Below are 21339 nucleotides of genomic sequence, written 5' to 3' on the forward strand. Positions count from 1 at the left end.
ACATTATTCAATCGAGGTATTGAATCACGCTCAGTGTCTTGTACGTTACGTGTGCACGAGTTCGAGCAGTAAGTTGCTGTCTGCAGTTCACTCAACGGCCACCGGTGTCACTAATAACAAGGGTTTCTGAATTCTACATACAGCCAAAAAAATAAATGGAAGTAACTGAAAGCTCACATTAACAACTTACTAATCAAACATTCATTCATGCTTTATTTTGTCATAATGCTTATATACTACTTCCCAGTGCATCCTAAAACTAGATGGCCAAAATGAAATTTATGATGTCTGTGACAAAACAATAAAATTTTTATTAGTTAAGGGCTTCACGACATTGAAAAAAAACCTGACATTGTGATAGGTTTTGCGATATGAAAGCAATTTCACAAGATGACTTGAATAGCTCTATATAATAGAGAATCAATCATTTTAGGATGAATGCAGTGATTTTGTGGCAGAGTGAATCTGCATAGAAAATAATAAACAAATTACAAGCAATTGCAAAGCAATTCCAATAGGGTCCTAATAAATACAAAAGAACAAAGATACAGATTAAATAAGCAGTACTTTGTTTTTCAGGTACAGAAATCGAATAACCAAACACTGCATAGTCTTCACTGTATGAATTGAATATAATTATAATTATTTTCTGTCTTTTTTGTTGTTTGATTAACATTACTGACAAACAGCTGCTGGTATATTAGGCTGCTGTCTCTTTAAGACGAATGCACGGATCCAATATAATGATACGCATCCGTTTTCTTTCTCAATTGATTACAACACGTAAGTGCCTGTGTTTACAAAGATACTTGCGAGACAGGCATTTCGACTTCATTTTGTGTGCATGTGTCCATTCAGGACTTAAAAAAAAACACATGTAAATGATAAACTTTCATTCTATGATTGTTAAACTTTGCAGCTAATCCACGAATCACATGCTTTCCGAACCGGGGGGAAGCTGGCCCGTCGGATCATGAATCAACTACGATCCCAATACTTGACAGCGCACATCGCTATATTGATGCAAAAATGATATATCGTGCATGCAGCCTTATAATTAAGTCATTATAAATTATTTAAATTATTGTATTAAATGAGATGTTTTGATGTAGTAATTATTTGCATTGTGTTTTAATGACATAGCAGTGCACTGTATATGTAATTTTATTGTTTTTTTTAGCTAACCTCATTTCCAGATACTCACTATCGAACTGATATATTGTGCTCTAAAATTGTGTGATATGTATTATATGTTTTACTTCACATTTATTAATATCTTTGCATTTATTTTATTCTGAAAAGTAGCTTAATTTACTTAAGATTTTAAAAAAAATTCTCCTCACAATGATATTTTTTTTCTTAGCCTTCCTATTGTCGAATAGCAATCTTATTCCATTACAAATACTTCATAGCACATTACCCATAATCCACCAAGGCCCCAACTTCCTCTGGCTCATCTCTCCCCTCCTCTTCCATGTGTCTAGGAGTGCAGTAGATCTGTTTTGCATGATCGTGTGTCTGTGTGCTGTTTTTTGTTAAGATCTTGTCTGAGAAGACCAAAACTCTTCTCCATTTGTGTCCTCTGTGAAGATTTCACAGTGTAGCGTTTCATTTCAATGTCAGTTGTGTTAGTTATCCATGTTCCATGTCTGTGTTCCCTGAATATTTCTGTACACGTTGATGTTTTTCTCTCTGTCAGAGTATTAATGTTTGTCCCTTCAAAGTAGTAGTGACCATCAATGTGTTATCTATCAGACTGTGTGTGTGTGTGTGTGTGTGTGTGTGTGTGTGTGTGTGTGTGTGTGTGTGTACTTGTACTTGTACTTGTACTTGTACTTGTACTTGTACTTGTACTTGTACTTGTACAACTATCTTTGTGAGGACCAGTTTGAGTTTTAGACCATTGGAGTGAGGACATTTTGGCCGGTCCTCACTTTCTGAGACCCCTTTAAAGGCCTGTTTGAGGGTCAAGACTTGGTTTTAGGGATAAGGTTATAATTAGGTTAAGGGTAGGTTTAGGGTAAGGGTTCGGGTTAAGCACTTAGTTGTGATGAGTAAGGTTAGGGTAAGCGGCTAGAGATTGCATTGTGTCAATTTATGTCCTCATAAAGATAGATGTACAAGAGTGTGTGTGTGTGTGTGTGTGTGTGTGTGTGTGTGTGTGTGTGTGTGTGTGTGTGTGTGTGTGTGTGTGTGTGTGTGTGTGTGTGTGTGTGTGTGTGTGTGTGTGTGTGTGTGTGTGTGTGTGTGTGTGTCTACTAGTGCTGCCATTCTGGGAGAGGGGAGGGCTTTAATCAGTTACTCTTATTTTAATGGTCTCCTTTAAATAATCTGTTGACTATAAGCAACTTTGCACCTACATGTCAACTAACTCTCATTAGAGTATTAGTAAAGCATTAGAATACTGGTAGGGTTAGGGACTGTTCGTTATTTATTTAAGGGGCCACCGGAGGAGTTTTGAGATCTGCAGTCAAAAAAGACTTGACCCTCCCTTCGCCAGTAATAAATGTTTCTATGACCCTCCAAAATGATTGTGAAAAAGGCATGACCCTCCCCTGGAAAAAGGCATGACATCTTTACCCTTGGCAAAGGTGTTCAGATAGCCATTGTTTTTTTACAACCATGACAAACGACTAAACTCCTGCTTTCTCATCTTACTAAGGCTGTAACGATAGACCAAACCTACAATTGGGTTCGTAACTTGATTTTTTATTTTAGATATAGATTTTAGATTTTTAGATTTTCGGTGCTGATGTGATGATCAGTGACGCGTTCATGTAACAAGGGTGGCGCTCCCAATAAAGTATCTTAAAGCTGCCACAAAGAACCGGCAAAAGTAATGATTATGAATATGTCAAATATAGCAAGGAGAGATTTTAATTGTTTATTAATAATCAAGTTTTTTCTGTGTCAGTGTGTCGGCTTCAAGATGAAGTTGACGATGCTGACTCGAGATCTTCACAGTAACGCGCCAGAGAGAGATGCAGATTTCATACGGATTACATAAGCAGAGAGCAGTCTGTTTTTCGTTTTTAAATGTTCTGTTTAAAAGTAGACTGTCACGTCGAGGCTGAGGTGGTCGGATCCATTCGCAGATATTTATTAAAGGAGATGACAAACTGAGAACGAGCAGACAAAAACTAAGAAGATGTCAAGGGCAATCCAGAATCGTAGTCAAACACGCAATGGTCAGAGGCAGGCAGCAAATGTTCACAAAACTATATGAGAGTCCAAGTTCAAACACAAAAGATCAAGTCCAAGCACGGAGAAACAAGAGGTACAAACTAAGACAGAGTTTGGGTAAAACAATACTTCACAAATGGGCACAGAACAGAACAGTCCAGATAAAGGGTTGCTGAGGGTGCACAGGTGAAACTGATGAAACCAATCAAACATAATGAGTCCATGGTGGAACATAACGCAGGAAGAGAGTGCCCTCCAGTGGCTCATGCGGGCACTCCAGCCGCTGATTGTCACATAGACATCAAGCTTTCTATATATTTCTCAAGTCTGTGAGGCAAGTACATTATACGCTGAGTTTCGGTTCATTTATGAGACGAGAGTCCAGTTCACGCGCCGTCGACTCCGTGTCATGATGATCTATTTTTATTAGATTTAATTATTTATTAAATCCAGGCAATTGGTTGATGATACAATTAATAAAAAACGAAATTTACTTTAAAGAAAGGCTTTGTGCTTTCTGAAGTCACTTTCAGAGCGGTCATGTCCGTAACGGAGAACTGTCACGTTCGTAACATTGTTTTTTTCCTCATAAATGCGAACACGAACAATAAAATAAAAAATTATATTTTATGTTCAGTGGAGGCCGACCCTTCTTCATCCGGTTATTAGCCTACTTTTGTTTTGCGCAGTGTAGCCTGATTCGTAGAATTATTAAAAAATATTTTGCCACCTAAAAGTTAAAGATTTGTTGTGTCACGTCACATGTGTATTTCGCTCATATTAAATATAAAACGCATGTGTAGACTGATATTTTTCTAATGTCTTGACTCCTTCATTAAGGGGGTATGGATATATAAACAGATTCAGTATTAAATGCATTTTCTGATAATTTATATTTCAAGTTTTGACTGCAAATGTCACGTCCATAACGCTGGAATTGCCCAATTTTAAAGAATTTATCCTCAACTATTTATTTTTTGGTGTAGGTCTGCGTACTTTATTATGTTAACTTAAAATAATTCTAATAGTAATTTAAAAATGTGGTAGCCCTACGTCTAACACATCACACTCCACTGTTATGGTGGCAATTTCAGTAGATTTACTCACTAACATTGTTGTGGAAACACAATAAGAATGGAAACTACAGTGCACATTCTATCAGCTGCAGTTCTGGCGCCTCAGTCCCAATACACTCAACGTACATTCATATCACATGTTAATGCCGCGGTAGAGTTACACTCACAGCACACTGCACTCATTCGCAATCACAAAAGTTCATTATTTGCTTGTGCTTTAAAGCTATGCCGTGTAAACATTTAATTGGCGTTCTGTACATCATGCACGTTTTCTGAGCGCGTACTGAAGTGCGCGCGCACTGTCAGACAGCGCCAAACTGGATCTTTGTTGGGTCAGACCAATCTGATAGCGATGGGGAACCGAGACCGAGAGAGCTACTTAAAGCTACATTGAAAAAATATTCACCAAACAAGCCACTTTGAAATTTTGCTGTTTTCATGAATTCAAAAGTTGGGTGACCCTCCCCCTAGACTAAAAAAAGTTGATGACCCTCCCCTCAACAAAGAATAAAAAGACATGATCGTCCCTTATTTTCCTCCGGTGGCCCTTTCCATAAATACCGAACGGTCCCTTAGTAGAATAAGTTGACATGTACTTGCAAAGTTACTTCTAGTCAGTAGAATCTCTTTTGGGGAGCATCAAAATAAAGTGTTAGCAGATATTAAGCAGACAGTTACTAATACTTTAGTGAGAGTTAGTTGACATGTAGGCCCTGTTTAGCGCTGGTATTAAGATGCGGTTTGTCCGATCAGATCATAAGTACACTAGGGAGACACATACCCTTTTACACCTGGTGTTTTAATACGTCTCTTTTGTCCATTTTTAATCACTTCTGTGCTGATTTCTTTGAGGGGAGGCTCTATGGGTGTGTAAATGTATGGGCTTTTTCAGATCTTTCAATCTAATGGAGGAAGTAAGCTCACGCAATTTACACATGAATGCGCACGGAGATGACAAAAACACACAGAGAACAGCAGCTTTAGTTTCTGCTCTGACAGCCGTAAGACCAGCCGAACGCTGTGAGTGTGTGTTAAAAATCAGGAATAGTGAGAGAACATTGTGCTTGGTGCATTTTTCATCTTTAAACTAAATCTGTGTCTTCAGCCGACAAAGTTTAAATCCCGTCTGGCTAGCTTGCATCCCGTAATGTTCATGCATTAGCGTTTACACTACGAAAGCAATCCGGACAAATATGTTTTCAATTACCTCTGGAAACGGACAAGATCAACATTTTAGACTCCGTGTACACCTGTATTTAGTGTCGTCCACTTGTGATCCGATCAACCAAAACGCATCTTAATATCAGGTGTAAACAGGGCCGTAGGTGCAACTTTACTTATACACAACAGAAAGTCTAAAGGGGAGCATAACAATAGTGTTACCCTTTAATTTTTGGATTGAGTGTGGACGTCAGCTCTCTGCCTCCCCTTTCCACGTTTGCTGTTCTGCTCTGCAATAAACAGCTCAACAGATGTGCCACAGCAGGTCTTTGTGGTTCTACTAACATCCTAATGGGAGCTGAAGTGCTATGAAGTGATTCAACTCGCAAAAAAAACATGATCTCACTCCCAACTCGTCACATATTGGCGCTTGGTCGGGACCCCTTAGTGACACTTTTAAAGCACAGAGTTCCCCTTTTGCATCATTTTTCGTCAGAATCGTGTGGGCTGTGCCAAGTGTGCGACCAAATAAAGTGACAGCTGATTTGATGTAAAGCCAATAATTTGAAAGTTCATATTTTTAATGGTCGTCCTTGAAAGACTATAATAGCTAAAAGTCAAAGTCAAAATTCATAAGCATTCGTGTCAGTGGGAACGGTTGGACTTTATTTTACAGTGTACTTAACTAAGGAAGTGCTGGTTGATATATGTAATATATGTTGCTACATGGGTTAAAGCTTTAGAGGTAGGTTCAGGGTTATTACCTAGTTATTACACAGTTATTGTAATTACTATAATAAGTGTGTAGTATGAACATGGGGAACAGGACTGCAAAATAAAATGCTACCCTAATTTTAGTTGCCTCTGAAATGTGTCACATAGGTGAATCCACACTCATTCAAGGAGTGCATTTATTGCATGGACAGATAATGAACGTTATGGCACAGTTTAGTTAAATGATAAAGTTTACCAACTGAAAACTCATCTCTTCCTTGAGCACTTAACATAGAAAAAAAATAAAAAAATAAAACTTTTTCTTGAAATCTTCGCTTGTCTGGTTTATGCTACTCTGAGCAATGTTTGAACTTGGTATTCTGAGCACTTCTTGCGTTGTTTTTGCCTCTCCATGATGACTCGCTTGGTTTAATCCTCAAATGTAAGTCGCTTTGGATAAAAGCGTCTGCTAAATGACTAAATGTAAATGTAAATGTACCCTCTTTAACCTAATGCTTCTAAACTGAATATACAAAGTGAAGCAAACTTTTTGCTGAAATATCCACAACATAAACAATAAAGAAGAGGGAACAGTTTATCTATCAATCAGATGCTCGTGAAAATTGGGCGTTTTGTTTCAGAATCATCTTCGATGGCGATCGCTTTTGGGTCTGTTCCTCACACAAATCATCGTTTGTAACGCTTGGAAAACTTTTGTACCTTTTGAATAAATTGTAACTAATTGTATCTTTCAAATGTGTAGGTAGGGGCTTGGTTACATGCTCAAAAATGTCTAAAAATGTAAATAATATCATTGTAGCTGTTTAAATTGAAAATAAAACCCCAGAATATATAATGTCATCATGATGATAAAATTCTAATGCCCATCGTATCTGTGTATGGTGCCAAAGTTTTCTCATCGAAAGCAATGGAGTGCCCTGCCCGTCTATAAAATGACTTTATAGTCATTAAAAAGTGACACCAAGGGGTTTTGACCAAGCAATTATACACACCCTAATTACCCTGAATACTGAAGGGACAGTTCTTTCAAAAATGAAAATGATGCTGTTATATTTATGAAAAAATATTTTGATAAATGTACACTACTTTTTAAAAGTTTGGGGTGAGCAAAACAAGCAATTTTTTGTTGTTTTTTACACATTAACCCTTTTAATCTTTGAAAATAATTTTTTTTATGTCTAATAATTCACTTTTTATTTAAAAGTCTAGTGCAGTAAAGCGCTGTTCAGTATTTCTTTCCCCACATTTTCCTCACTGTGTGTGTGTGTGTGTGTGTGTGTGTGTGTGTGTGTGTCTCTGTTAAGAAGAGAAAGTGATGGCGGATGATGAATTCACTTGCGACCTCTTCCGCTTCCTGCAGCTTCTCTGTGAAGGCCACAACAACGGTGAGCTTCCTGCACAGATGCTTTTGAATCTTCTTCCTCCACAGTAGTGTTTGGACAACACAAGACAGCAGAGAATAATACAAAGATATGCTCCAAAAACAAGAACACTGATCGAGAAAAAAAAATAATCATTTGATCACCAATGCTTGATTCTTTGTGATGGACCCTGTACCTTTTCTATGCATTATTGTTCAAAAGTATGGGGTTAGCTTAAAAAACAAGTTATTGTTGTTGTTTTTTAAGAAATGAACTTTAATGAATAGAAAGTTAAAAAATATACATTTATTTGAAATGTTTACTGCCACTTTTGATTAATTTAATTGTCCTTGCTTATTAAAGAACCCTGAAAAAATGTATCATGTTATATGGTAACACTTTACAATAAGGTTCATTAGTTAACATTAGTTAATGTATTAACTAACATGAACTAACAATGAGCAATACATTTTTTACAGTATTTATTAATCTTTGTTAATGTTAGTTAATAAAAAATCAGCTGTTCATTGTTTGTTCATGTTAGTTCACGGTGCATTAACTAATGTTAACAAATACAACCTTTGATTTTTAATATCGTATTAAAAAATGTCAAAATTAATATTAACTAAGATTAATAAATGCTGAAGAAGTTTTGTTCATTATTAGTTCATGTTAAGTAATGTAGTTAACTAATGTTAACTATTTAACCTTACTGTAAAGTGTTTTTTTTATCTTATCGACCCCACTGTGAAATATTTAATAGAAGCGCCTGCTTTAAGTTTCCATCTCTTTTCAGATTTCCAGAACTATCTGCGCACACAGACGGGCAGCACAACCACGATCAACATCATCATCTGCACTGTTGACTATCTGCTCAGACTGCAGGTACAGCTTCATCTCACTATCCCGTCTTCCTCTACATCTCTATATACAGTACACTGACCCCAGAAGAGTTTGGACACTTAGGGCATTTTCACACCTGAAAGTCCGCACCAAGGTCCAAACCAAAGTTCATGTTTTGATACATTTTATACATTCGGTAAGTTTTGGTTTGGTTTCAAATTGCAATTATGCAAGCGCACTAAAAAAAAAATCTTTTTTTTTTTGTTTATGCTCATTGATTTTTTTTTTTTTAAACAAATTATTCAAATCACTGATTTCAGCATACAACAAGAATGCTTCACGGGACAGATATCACATATCCTCAAACAAGTTAACAAGTTAAACAAAACAAAAAGGAGCAACAACAGCAACAGGAGATAGAAAAAACTGGAATGGTCAAAGAGAGAAAAAAAACACACCAACAAGCTAAATATTTCTTCCTTTTTCCTATTGACACATTCAAAGTTCATAGAATTTGGTAAACATTATGGAGGAATTCTTTATATTGTAATTTCCCCACTTAGTTTAACAAAATTTCATTCTTTTTATTTTTAATTAACTTTGATGACTTCAACGATTCCATCTCTATTAAGAATAAATTACATTTAGATATGCATTTTGCAAATTTTTGTTTATGGAAGTAATATTTACCATGCAAAATGTAGAAATTCACCACATTTGACATTGATTGGTTTGTAAACGGATGTGCGTCTGACGTCAGCGTGTTGTCAATGCGGCGGGTAACTTTGACGAGAATGAATGAACAGACGCATATCGTTGCCAATATACTGTTATTATTACGGCATTACTACCTGCAGCACCAACTATACTCAATGCTAGTTCAAATTAACGTCCTCGTTGTGCGAACATTTTATCGTCGCCGGCAGGAGAGGAGGAGAAGACTGCAACTTCCTGTAAATAGTATGAAAGTCCGAACCATACAGAAAATGCTTTCACACTAGAAACAAACTAAACCTTTGTTCAGTTTGATCGGGACCGAGACTACCTCTTTTCGTCTGACCAAATTTCGTCTGTTTGGTCCGGACTGTGGTCCGGGGGAGGTTTCACACCTGTAATTTTGATTCGGATCAAACTGAAAAGTCAGAAAATCCGGACCAAACAAGGATAGGTGTGAAAGGGCCCTTAAAAATGTGTGCCCAAGTGCAGTATCAGGCCTGATACCAGAATCGTATCGGTGTATCCCTAATACCGACTCTTAAGTGCGCTTTGTTATCTCTTCTTCTCATTGTCTTCCTCACTCTTGTCTTTTTGGTCTCAGGAGTCTATCAGTGACTTCTACTGGTATTACTCAGGGAAGGATATCATGGATGAACCAGGCAAGAGGAACTTCTCTAAGGCCATGACGGTTGCTAAACAGGTTTTCAACAGCCTGACAGAGTATATCCAGGTACTGTTGTCTCTGCAATGTGAAGTCAAGCTCTTTCAGAATTGCACATTTCTGTCTCCATCACGGTTTGTTGTTTCTCCACCATAGGGCCCTTGCACTGGTAATCAGCAGTCTCTGGCTCACAGCAGATTGTGGGATGCCGTGGTGGGCTTCTTGCACGTGTTTGCACACATGATGATGAAGCTAGCACAGGTAGGAACACAAACCCCTATCATGACCGATAAATCTCACCATGTTGACGGCTTTTATTGCATATAGAAGACAACACAATTTTCCAGGAAAGGTTCCGACAACACTGGATCTCCATCATCTTTATGTTGTTTTATTTCAACTTGCCATTTAGTTTTCCTAATCTAAAAGCAAAACATAATTTGACCACCTTTACACAAAGGAAATCGGAGACAAAAATGTATCGTATTTGACACCAAGCATTGCTGTAAAAGACATAAAAGGTCAAGTGTATAAAATGTTAAATCGGTTGAAAGTAAAAGCTTTTCTCAGATGTTCCAAATTTTAATTTTCATACTGTTTCATCTGCATCGATCATATAATTTGTGCAATAGAATAGAATTCAAACGCATGTCATACATGTACATACTTATATACTCTATACAAGTATGATCACATTAGTTTCTCTGTCTTGGAGTTTGCTTTTTTTCCCCTCAGAACTAATGTTTAGTTGTAACTATGCATAGTAACTATATATATATTTTTTATAGTATTTCTAAGAAGAAATACTGACCATGTTCTAATTTGGTGTTGACTATGTTATTAACCCCTTGATTCAGTCTCTGCCTCTTCAAATCATGAATTATAGATTTAGAAGACACCTTATGGTAGTTATTAAAACTTGGTTGTTAAATTTCTTTGGTCTCATATATTTTATGGGAAGCTATTGTAAATTGCTGTAAATTGAATTGGCTTATTGTGGTGGTTAGTATTTACATCAAAGTGTAATATTCGAGTAAATGTTTCCTTACAAAACCAAATGGATTTTATTTCACTTTTTAGTCATTATATTAAATAAACGTTTAGTCCAATATCACCTCTAATCAATGAATATGGAACATGTTCGTAGTGTGACGTGAATGTTGATGCACTTGTAATCTCTAATCATGTGTTGTTTCTCTTAACCTCTCTGCTGTGGTGTTTGATTTTGTTCTAATACTTGTTACACATCCGGTACCTATGTACTGCATTTTTGTATTTCTCAAAATTGAGAATCTCTCCCACTCTCAGGCTTCAAAAATCAGAGAATGTGTTTATAGTGAAACAATTACTAGTCTCCAGTTTGTTGGAAGATCAGTTGTCATCTGTCAAAGTTGGTTCGTAACCATCAAAGTGACACAGTTTGGTTTTACTATATATATGAGGACTAAAATAGGCCAACTCAACTGCAATAAGCTTGTTTTTTGACTAAACGTAAATAATTTTAATATAAAACAGTTTTATCCCTGGTTGTGTACATAAGCAAAAGTGGAAGATTAAGTCAAATAAAACAAGGAATGATTGGATTTGTCCAAAAGAGTGGGAGTGGGATCAATACAAAAATGTATTAAAAATGTTGATTGGTAACATTTTTATTCTGATGTGTAACCCTGCCAGATGCACCCTGACCAAGGACTCCGAAATGGCGTAAGGATCTTTGTTTTTGCTTCAGTCTTAGAACATTTGCACTGCTTTCCCCAAACTTACATTGTACTCTCTCTTATCTGCTTCCTGATTCCGCCGTATTGCTTATGTGTCGGCATGTTTCCTGCAAGTGTTTTCTAAATATAATGCTCCAAGCAGGGATCATTTATTATAATTAAGTTGTTTGTGAGATAATTGAGATTCTTATTAGACCACTTGCATTTTTTTTATGGATATCCCCTCTGTTCCCACTGTATCAGTGTTGAATTTCTGAAAGCATTCTCAACCTTGTTGGGTTCATTTTGATAAATTGAAGCTGAGGGTGGTGTCATTATGCCTTGTTCCTGCTGTTGCTCACTTGTAGAGGAAATGTATTTTCCTAGACCTGCACCATATTATGCTTTTCTTACACTCCTACATTCTCAAGAAAATCTGTACAATACTGTGCAAATCTCACAAAACCTGTCAAGATCGCAAAATCGCATATTTGATATCTAAGAAACTACATTCTTGCATAAAAACTCTGCCATTGACACTCGCTGTGAAAATGCTGCCAGTATAGATTGATTAGAAAAGGCAGGATATATATATATATATGAAGCAGTGTACCATACCAAAAAGGTTTTGTGAGATTCATCCAATATTTCTTGATGTATATGTGCAGGCCTTTGTGCTTTTTTGTCTTTATTCATGTTAGTAAGTGTACTGTGTGTGATATTGGAAGACTATGACTATTAATTTATGTGTCTCCTGGCATTTCTTTACAGTATGCTTTAGACCATCATCTAAAAACCTAGAAATAGAATGATCAAATTAGGAATTATTTTATTTTGCAAATGTCAAAGACCATGCCAGTATCTGATATCTTTGTCTGGCTTTTTCATCTACATCTCCGTCTATACTGTTAGATGATAGGTTACAGTGTGTGATACTATGTTTGTGTCTGTTTATAAATGCAAACCCAGGATCATTTCTGGAGTAGAACACATTCTGAGGTAAGATGAGAGTAGGTGGACTTTGTCCCAGTAGTGCTGTCTCCCCCCAAAATACAACCCATGCCAGAGTTGTTAGTTATGCCACTGAAACCAGTTATGCCTGATCAGGATACTTCTTTCTTGGTCTCATGGTGCATATCATATAAATAAAACGGAGACCTAGATTTAATATATGTGAATCCAAAGGTCTTTATTATTACTGTATAAAGTGTGACATTTTGTGGATAACACTTGTTGTGTGTCTGAATTTGGTTGTGAAAACACAGGACTCCAGTCAAATTGGTCTGTTGAAGGAGCTTCTTGATCTGCAAAAGGACATGGTGGTGATGCTTCTCTCTCTACTGGAGGGTAAAGACATATTTGTCCATCATATTTAACTTTCACAGGTGACCTACAAACCTATAAAGACTTCATTTATGATCTATGGCCTGTTTTTATTGCTCCTTTACAGGTAATATTGTGAATGGCACAATTGCTCGCCAGATGGTTGACATGCTGGTTGAGTCATCCAGCAATGTAGAGATGATTCTCAAGTTCTTCGACATGTTCCTCAAACTGAAGGATATTGTGGCATCGGACGCCTTCCGTGACTATGTGACGGACCCTCGTGGCCTCATCTCCAAGAAAGACTTCTCCAAGGCTATGGACAGTCAGAAACAGTACACGCCATCTGAGATCCAGTTCCTGCTGTCTTGCTCAGAGGCTGATGAGAACGAGATGATCAATTTTGAGGAGTTTGCCGATCGCTTCCAAGAGCCAGCCAAAGACATCGGCTTCAATATTGCCGTGCTACTCACCAACCTCTCTGAGCATGTTCCCCATGACACCCGCTTGCAGAACTTCTTGGAGCAAGCCGAGAGCGTGCTGAACTACTTTCGTCCTTTCCTGGGCCGAATCGAGATCATGGGTGCCAGCAAGAGGATCGAGCGCATCTACTTTGAAATCAGCGAAGCCAACCGCAACCAGTGGGAGATGCCTCAGGTCAGAGAGTCAAAGCGACAGTTCATCTTTGATGTTGTCAATGAGGGCTGTGAATCTGAGAAGATGGAGCTCTTCGTGAACTTCTGTGAGGACACCATCTTTGAGATGAACATCGCCTCACAGATCTCCGAGCAAGAAGAGGAGGTGATCGAAGATGAGGATGAAGAAAATGAAGAGGAGAGCGGTGGTGGAGGAAATGGAGAGGGAGAAGGAGAGGAAGGGAATGGAGAAGAAGCACCACCCGAATCCAGCTCAGCCTTTTCTGACTTCATCAAGAGCGTAATGGACTTCATAAGCCTCTTCACTTTCCGCAATCTCAGACGGCGTTACCGCAAAATCAGGAAAATGACCATAAAGGAGATGATCGTCGGTTTGGTGATGTTCCTTTATACTGTTCTCTTTGGCATCCTGCACTTCATCTACAGCGTCTGCAGAGGTTTCTTCATGCTCATCTGGAACACCCTCTTCGGAGGAGGTCTAGTGGAGGGAGCAAAGAAGATGACGTTGACAGAGATTCTGACTAACATGCCTGACCCAACTCAAGACGAGGTGCACGATGATCTTCCTCCAGAGCCAGGTGCAAGAAAAGTACAGGAATCAGGTGGAGCTGGTGAAGGAGAGGAGGGAGCAGGAGGAGGAGAGGATGAAGCAGAAGAGGGAGAAGAGGAGGATGGTGCAAGGCCTGGTTTTGGTCCTCATGGTGGTCTTGGAGACATGGGAGAAACTGAGCCAGAGGAGCCTCCAACTCCAGAAGGCAGTCCATTGCTGAAGAGGAAGCTTGTGAGACAAGTCAAGTCACCTTCATTTATATAGCACTTTTAACAATATGGACTGTTTAAAAGCAGCTTTACAGTGATAATAGGATATTACAGTAACAGAGATTGTTTTGGCTTTACAGCAGCTCTAGAATAAAGTTATTGACCAGCTAAAGTTAGTTTTGATTGATTCACTTGCGTCGCAACGATCATTAGTTATTAACTTAGGGGCTGCTAACACGACACCGTTCTAACAGAAAATTCTTTAATGCGATCCGGTTGCTCATTTGCATAAAACAGTGCCTGGTGGCTCTGAGAATTTTTTATAGCTTCAGCGTAGCCACGTGAATCAGGATTATCCCGACAACGTTTTATCAGTACAGAGGTAAAGGGAAGGAGGCCTTCACAAGGGAGAGACTAGTTGGCACTTCAGGACTGCGTTGTCGTCGTGTCCAGGCGCAGGTCCTTCATCAGATCCGGATACGGCCTGGATCCGGCGGACTGCGGTAAACCTCGGGATAAACAGAGAGACTAATATAGTAAAAGTGTTTAGTGCTTGTACTGTAGCCTGATTGTGTTGAGCTGTGCTTCATACTTGGCTACACTATTGACTATAATACAATTTAGCTGAAAGTTTGATAATGTAACTGCACCTTAAGAGGGACCATCCATGTGGATTGTTCCTTACCATGTTTTTGTGTAAACCACATTATTCTCCTTCTGTTTGTCAAATGCAAAGGTACTTCTCACTAGAGGTCTTCACGGAGGACCCGTATGAATCAGGTCTATATTTTAAAGGGTCAGCCGGGTCCGGGACACGCTCTTTCTTTCTCCCATTTTTATAGTAATATTATGAATTAACCGTCTTGTTATATCGAAAAACCTTTGGTCAGACTCGGTTCAGAGAGCACAGAGATGATCGCAAATAAGTAATGCTAAAATGCAAGTCGCATTTGTCATCCGTGGACTTTTATAGCTTTTAATGGATGGAACTTTCTTAGCAAGCAGGGTTGTATGCATCGCAGTCAGGTACAAGGGAAAAGGCTGCTAACTGGAGGTAAAAGGGTTTTAGGTAGACAAAGTCGAGTCTGTCGAGTCGAGTCTGTCTTCCGGGCTGGGTTCGGGTCCAGTCGAGTCTGTCTTGCCGGCTGGGTCCGGGTCGAGCTTTTAAATAATAGAAGGATCCGTGTTGGTTCCGGGTAGTAATAATAATAATAATAATAATAATAATTCATTACAGTTATATAGCGCTTTTCTGGGTACTCAAAGCGCTTTTACATATGGAAGGGGGAATATCTCCTCAACCACCACCAATGTGCAGCATCACCTGGATGATGCGACGGCAGCCATATTACGCCAGAACGCCCACCACACAGACACACACACACACACACCAGCTTACTGGTGGAGAGGAGATAGAGGGATGAAGCCAATCAGTATATAGGGATTATTAGGAGGCCAAGGGATTTTTAATGACCAGAGTCAGGCCCTCGGTTTAACGTCTCATCCGAAGGACAAAATTTATGATATTTATTGGTTCTGTCCGGGTCCAACTTTAAAATATTAGACAGATCCATGTTGGGTCCGTGTTGCACATTTACAGGTCTCTTCGGGTACGAATTTTTGGACCCGTGAAGACCTCATTGCTTTGTAGACTCATAATCTAAATCTCTTAATCTAAACGTTCTTGTTTTCTCCTCATTGTTTTGTCGGGTATTTCAGCTGACCGAAGAAGGAGAGGGAGAAGCAGTAGAGAAGGAGAAAGTAGAGGAAGAAGCAGCCCCAGAACCTGAAAAAGCAGAGTGAGTAATGGAGAACAAATGAGCAATTTTTTTTCCCATACAAACTTCAAAATCTTTCAGTCGAGAACAATTGTAAAGTCCGATTCATCACAATATAAAAACCAATGCTGTTCAATGACTAATCCTTCTGTCTCTCAAAGTGTTGAAAATGGAGAGAAGGCCGAGAAGGAAGCAGAACCTGAGTCTGAGGAGAAACCAGAAGAGCCAGAGGAGATAAAAGAAAAGGCTAAAGTAAAGAAAGGCAAGAAGGAAGAGGAAGGAGGCTTTGAACTCTGGAATGAGCTTGAAGTCCAAAGAATCAAATTCATGGTAATTGTATTGTACATTGTTTCTGATCATTCACAGTTATTTAGAAATTATATTATATTTTCTACATTTTCTAGTTTTAGTTTTAGTTTAAATTTTTAGTTTTTTTTAGTACATTACTACTATTTAGTACATTATTACCACATTATTACTACATTATTACTACATTTTTTAGTTTTAGTTTCTAGTTATTTTCTAGTTTTTATTATAATTGATTCTGCCTGCATCTAAAACTACTTTTTCTTCTTCTAGAACTATCTGTCTCGCAATTTCTACAACCTGCGCTTCCTGGCTCTCTTTATCTCCTTTGCACTCAACTTCATTCTGCTCTTCTACAGGGTCAGTATGATTTTAAAACAGGGGTTGGGATCTGGGGACCCGAAAATAGTAAATAAAAATAAAAACATTTTACAAAATATGCTTTTAGTTAACATGTTCACTTAAGGTGTTAATGAAATAAGTTTAACATATTTAATTGTTGAACACGTCAACACCCCCCCCCCCCCCTTCCCCATTAACATTCAACAAATTTTACATTACATTCTAAAGACTGTTTAATCATAGGATTAATTATTAGAGTTTTTAATTCTATTGACAGACGTAATTTTTCGTGTTCATCTCATATGTGCTATCAACAAAATAAAACAAATATTTTCCAAATAATATTTAAAAAACATGCTTCAGTACAATAACATTTATTTAATTTTGGAAACCATTATTATTAAATTTGTTTTCTTTTTAATGTCACACTTATTTTTTCACACATTATAGATGGATTTGTAATGTAGTTAATAAAGTCCCTAATCATGCAGATTTGATCATTTGCCTATTTTGCAGATTTGATCATTTGCGATTTGTCTATTCAGAATCGTGGGAGAATCGCAGCTCCACTTGACAGCCATGTGATTAGATGTAATAACATGTTTCAAGAACAGATTGGATTCAAGTCAGCTGTTTCCTCTAGGTGTCTGACAGACGAGGAGACGAGGAGGAGGACTTTGAGGGTTCGGCCATGTTTGAGGGTTCTGGTGTGTTTGAGGGCTCTGGTTTGTTTGAAGGCTCTGGTTTGTTTGAAGGCTCTGGTGTGTTTGAGGGCTCTGGGGCGTTTGAAGGCTCTACTGAAGAGGAAGATGACGATGAAGGGTTTGTCTACTACTTCCTGGAGGAGAGTACTGGATATATGGAACCTTCTATGACCTTCTTTTCCGTCTTACACACCATCATTTCCTTCCTCTGTATCATCGGCTACAACTGTCTGAAGGTCAGGGACTCACTGTATTCTGTGATCATTTACTCACCATCACGTCATTTTACACCTGTGTGATTATTTCTTCTGTGAAACATGAGGAATTCAGTAGAATATTGACGCTGCTCTTTCAGTGAAAGCATGAAAAAAGGACCATAAAAGCATCATAAATGTTGTCCATTTGACTTGTGCACAATTGTGCAAAAGCTTTGTGTGAGAAAAATCAAAAATGTAATTATTTTTCACTGAAATCCTTCCCTTCAGTCATGCATATTGAATAAAGGATGACAGAATTTTTATTTTGTAACTTGTGAATATTTCTTCCAGGTGTTTGAGCTAGTATAAGCTGCTAACAATGTGTTTATACTTGTCCAGGTTCCTTTGGTCATCTTTAAGAGAGAGAAGGAGCTGGCCCGTAAACTGGAGTTTGACGGTCTGTATGTAACTGAACAACCAGAAGATGACGACATCAAGGGCCAGTGGGACAGACTTGTCCTCAATACACCGTAATATCACTATATTATTATTCTTATTATTTATAAATGCATCCCTGTGAAGACTGTGCGATCTGAAATGGCATTCCCTTTTATTTTACACTCAGGAGTTTTCCGAACAACTACTGGGATAAATTTGTCAAGAGAAAGGTCAGTGGTGTGATATACTTGTGTGTGCAGATGTTTCCCGTTGTGTATTATGACATGTTGAAGTCTGAGCGTGTTTGTGGTGTGTCTGTGTTGCAGGTGCTAGAGAAGTATGGTGATATCTACGGTAGAGAGAGAATCGCTGAGCTTCTGGGCATGGATCTAGCATCTCTTGATGTCAGCGCCATGACACACGAGAAGAAGCCTCAGCCTGATCCCTCAATGTTCACATGGTACAGAGAGATGCAAGACACACTCATAAGTCACAGAAATTTCAATATCCAATACAAGTAACAAGAAGTGATTCACTATGACCGGAAAAAACGACTATGTCAATTGGGAGGGATTGGAATCCCTATGTCAAGATTGTGAACTAGTTTTGACCAATTACTAGTTTTGACCAATTCAAATTAGACAGATCTACCTCTTCATTTATCTGACTTTAAAAAGTTAGGACCAGTCTTGAAGAATACAATCAGTTGACTAACTTTTAAGACTAGTTTAAGCTGTTTATGCAACCGGAAACATTTCCTTAAAGGGATAGTTCACCCAAAAATGAAAATTCTGTCATCATTTACTCAACCACAAAACCCATAAGATTTTGGTTAACCAAAGCATAAAATATTTGCTTGATTCATATGGATTTGTTTAACCTTTTTGGATCTTTTACATTTTGGTTACCTGGACTTTAAATAGAGGGACAGAAACCTCACATATTTCATTAAAAATATCTTAATTTGTGTTTCGAAGATGAACGAAAGTCTATCGGGGTTTGGAACGACACAAGGGTGAGTAAATAATGACAGAATTTCAATTTTGGAGGGAACTAACCCTTTAACAGTTTCATTGTTGATTTTTGTTGACAAATGCAAATGATGAGACAATAAATAAAAATACATGTAAAAAAATAATACATAAATGTCAAACAATTCTTGCAAATGATGTGTTTAGACTGATGTTATAATGGCTTTTTACACTCTTTTTAGAGACGGTATAAATGCAATCCCATAATTGGATTAGTAGATTGAATTAATATATTGGATTTATATATCCAATAAATAGATATAAGAACAATAGTTAACAAAAACATGTTTCATTTATTAATTTATTTTAATTAAAAAAAGTATAATGTATATTTAAAACTGCACTGTCATATTAAGTCAGTAACTACTTGATTTAAATCTCACAACAAAAAAGTAAGTTGTAAGCTGTGTACTGTAGATATGACTCACTACTACTATATTTTACAGCTTATTAAAGTTATTTGTTTGGGAATCTATTGGACTATACTACTCTTTATTTTTAAATCACTAAAATCAAGCAGAATGTTTTTGATTCACTAAAATGAACCTGTTCATAAGAGTCATTTGTTTGAGAATCGAACATTGAACTATCGAAGATCAAACTAGTCATAAACATGATGGTATAATAGTATGGAGATTCTGTTTTGGATTATACAATATCATGAATCCACAGGTTGACATCTTTCGACATCAAATACCAGATCTGGAAATTTGGAGTGGTGTTCACTGATAATGTGAGTTTCAGTAAAGACAAAACTGACTTTTTCCATATATACAGTATGTGTATATATATATATATATATATATATATCACTGAGGATATTCATAACAATGATCATTCATTTGGATTCTGTTTTGCTCCTAGACGTTCCTGTATCTGGTTTGGTATATGGTCATGTCATTTCTTGGCCACTACAACAACTTCTTCTACGCCTGCCATCTGTTGGACATCGCAATGGGCGTCAAAACCCTGCGCACCATCCTGTCCTCTGTGACCCACAATGGAAAACAGGTACAGCTCTCAGAGATCAGCAGATTCAGCCGAGATTTTACAGAAATCTGTTCTAGACAAAATGTTGATGATGACTGTGTTTTAGCTGTTGATGACGGTGGGTCTGCTGGCTGTGGTGGTCTACCTCTACACCGTTGTGGCCTTCAACTTCTTCAGAAAGTTCTACAACATGAGCGAGGATGAAGATGAACCGGATATGAAGTGTGACGACATGATGACTGTAAGTGGTTCTACATTTATTCTAGAGCAAAACAATCGCTGTTACTGTAATTTCAATTCAATTCACCTTTATTTGTCCCCGAGGGGCGAATAGTTTTGCTGCAGTAGCAAAGAAATTAACATACAGTACATGACAACAAAGACGACAATATCAACATCGATAATCAATGTTTTATTTCCATTTGTCTGACCCTGTATTTTAATCGATGATTGTCACATCTAACATTTAAAGTTTAAGTTCACATTTAAAGTTTAAGTTCAAGTATGCCTTATGTGCAGACGTTACCTATTCTTTACAGAGTTAAGCAGAGAGAAGCGCTATATAAATGAAGGGGACTTGACTTGACTATATATGGTTGATTCCACTCTCTCATTTCCCGCCTGAGCGTGATCATGTCTTCTCTCTCAGTGTTATCTGTTCCACATGTACGTGGGCGTGCGAGCCGGTGGCGGTATAGGAGATGAGATCGAGGATCCGGCTGGAGACGAGTATGAACTTTATCGCGTGGTCTTCGACATCACCTTCTTCTTTTTTGTCATTGTAATCCTGCTGGCCATCATTCAAGGTGAGGAACGTGTTTTTTAGAGAGCTTTAGACCCTGTGGGTTATTTAGCACTCTGTAAATTGAGTTTTGACGTGATGTTATCTGTCATGATAAATGATGTTTGTGTTGTGTGCAGGTCTGATCATTGATGCCTTTGGTGAGCTGAGAGATCAGCAGGAGCAGGTCCGAGAGGACATGGAGGTACAAAAAACAGTCTCTTTGTTGCTAAATTAGTGGTTTATGGACAGAATAAGCAGCTAAATGGTGTTTAGTCAAAGGCCCTGTTTACACCTGGTATTAAGATGTGTTTTGGTTGATCGGATCACAAGTAGACGAGGGAGACACGTTTCCGTTTTAATCCGTCTCTTTTGTCCACTTTCAACCACTTCTGTCCTGATTTCGAGGGAAGGGTCTATGGGCGGGGAAATATTTGAGCTTTTTTTAGCTCTTTCGATCTGATATTCGAAATAAGCTTATGCAATTTGTTTATGAACGCACGATACAATATTATTGCGATACTCCAAGACATATGATAAAAGGTTAACAGGAAATGTACTTTTGATTAAAATGCTAGATTTGGTATTAGGCTACATTGG

The 21339-nt window shown here is 37.9% G+C and overlaps 1 protein-coding gene across 16 annotated transcripts in view; it reads left to right on the forward strand.

The window, feature by feature from the left end:
- ryr1b (ryanodine receptor 1b (skeletal)) overlaps positions 1–21339 on the forward strand; it is a 112264-nt gene that overhangs the window by 87631 nt on the left and 3294 nt on the right. For 9 of the 16 annotated variants that reach the window (XM_077194556.1, XM_077194558.1, XM_077194561.1 and 6 more), the window contains 18 exons: positions 7460–7540; positions 8313–8401; positions 9678–9806; positions 9894–9998; positions 12700–12781; positions 12885–14194; positions 15892–15971; positions 16112–16280; positions 16530–16616; positions 17242–17538; positions 17899–18029; positions 18125–18167; positions 18264–18397; positions 19641–19701; positions 19833–19979; positions 20065–20199; positions 20608–20764; positions 20880–20944. In XM_077194556.1, coding sequence (XP_077050671.1) covers positions 7460–7540; positions 8313–8401; positions 9678–9806; positions 9894–9998; positions 12700–12781; positions 12885–14194; positions 15892–15971; positions 16112–16280; positions 16530–16616; positions 17242–17538; positions 17899–18029; positions 18125–18167; positions 18264–18397; positions 19641–19701; positions 19833–19979; positions 20065–20199; positions 20608–20764; positions 20880–20944 — 3302 coding nt within the window. Of the gene's footprint in view, positions 1–7459; positions 7541–8312; positions 8402–9677; positions 9807–9893; positions 9999–11411; positions 11442–12699; positions 12782–12884; positions 14195–15891; positions 15972–16111; positions 16281–16529; positions 16617–17241; positions 17539–17898; positions 18030–18124; positions 18168–18263; positions 18398–19640; positions 19702–19832; positions 19980–20064; positions 20200–20607; positions 20765–20879; positions 20945–21339 lie in introns of all 16 variants that reach the window. The other 7 variants (XM_077194555.1, XM_077194557.1, XM_077194559.1 and 4 more) reach the window with 1 other exon arrangement.

Source organism: Siphateles boraxobius, unplaced genomic scaffold (genome assembly GCF_051911475.1).
Source record: "Siphateles boraxobius isolate OS27281-9 unplaced genomic scaffold, OSU_SipBor_1 32, whole genome shotgun sequence".
Taxonomy (NCBI): Eukaryota; Metazoa; Chordata; class Actinopteri; order Cypriniformes; family Leuciscidae; genus Siphateles; species Siphateles boraxobius.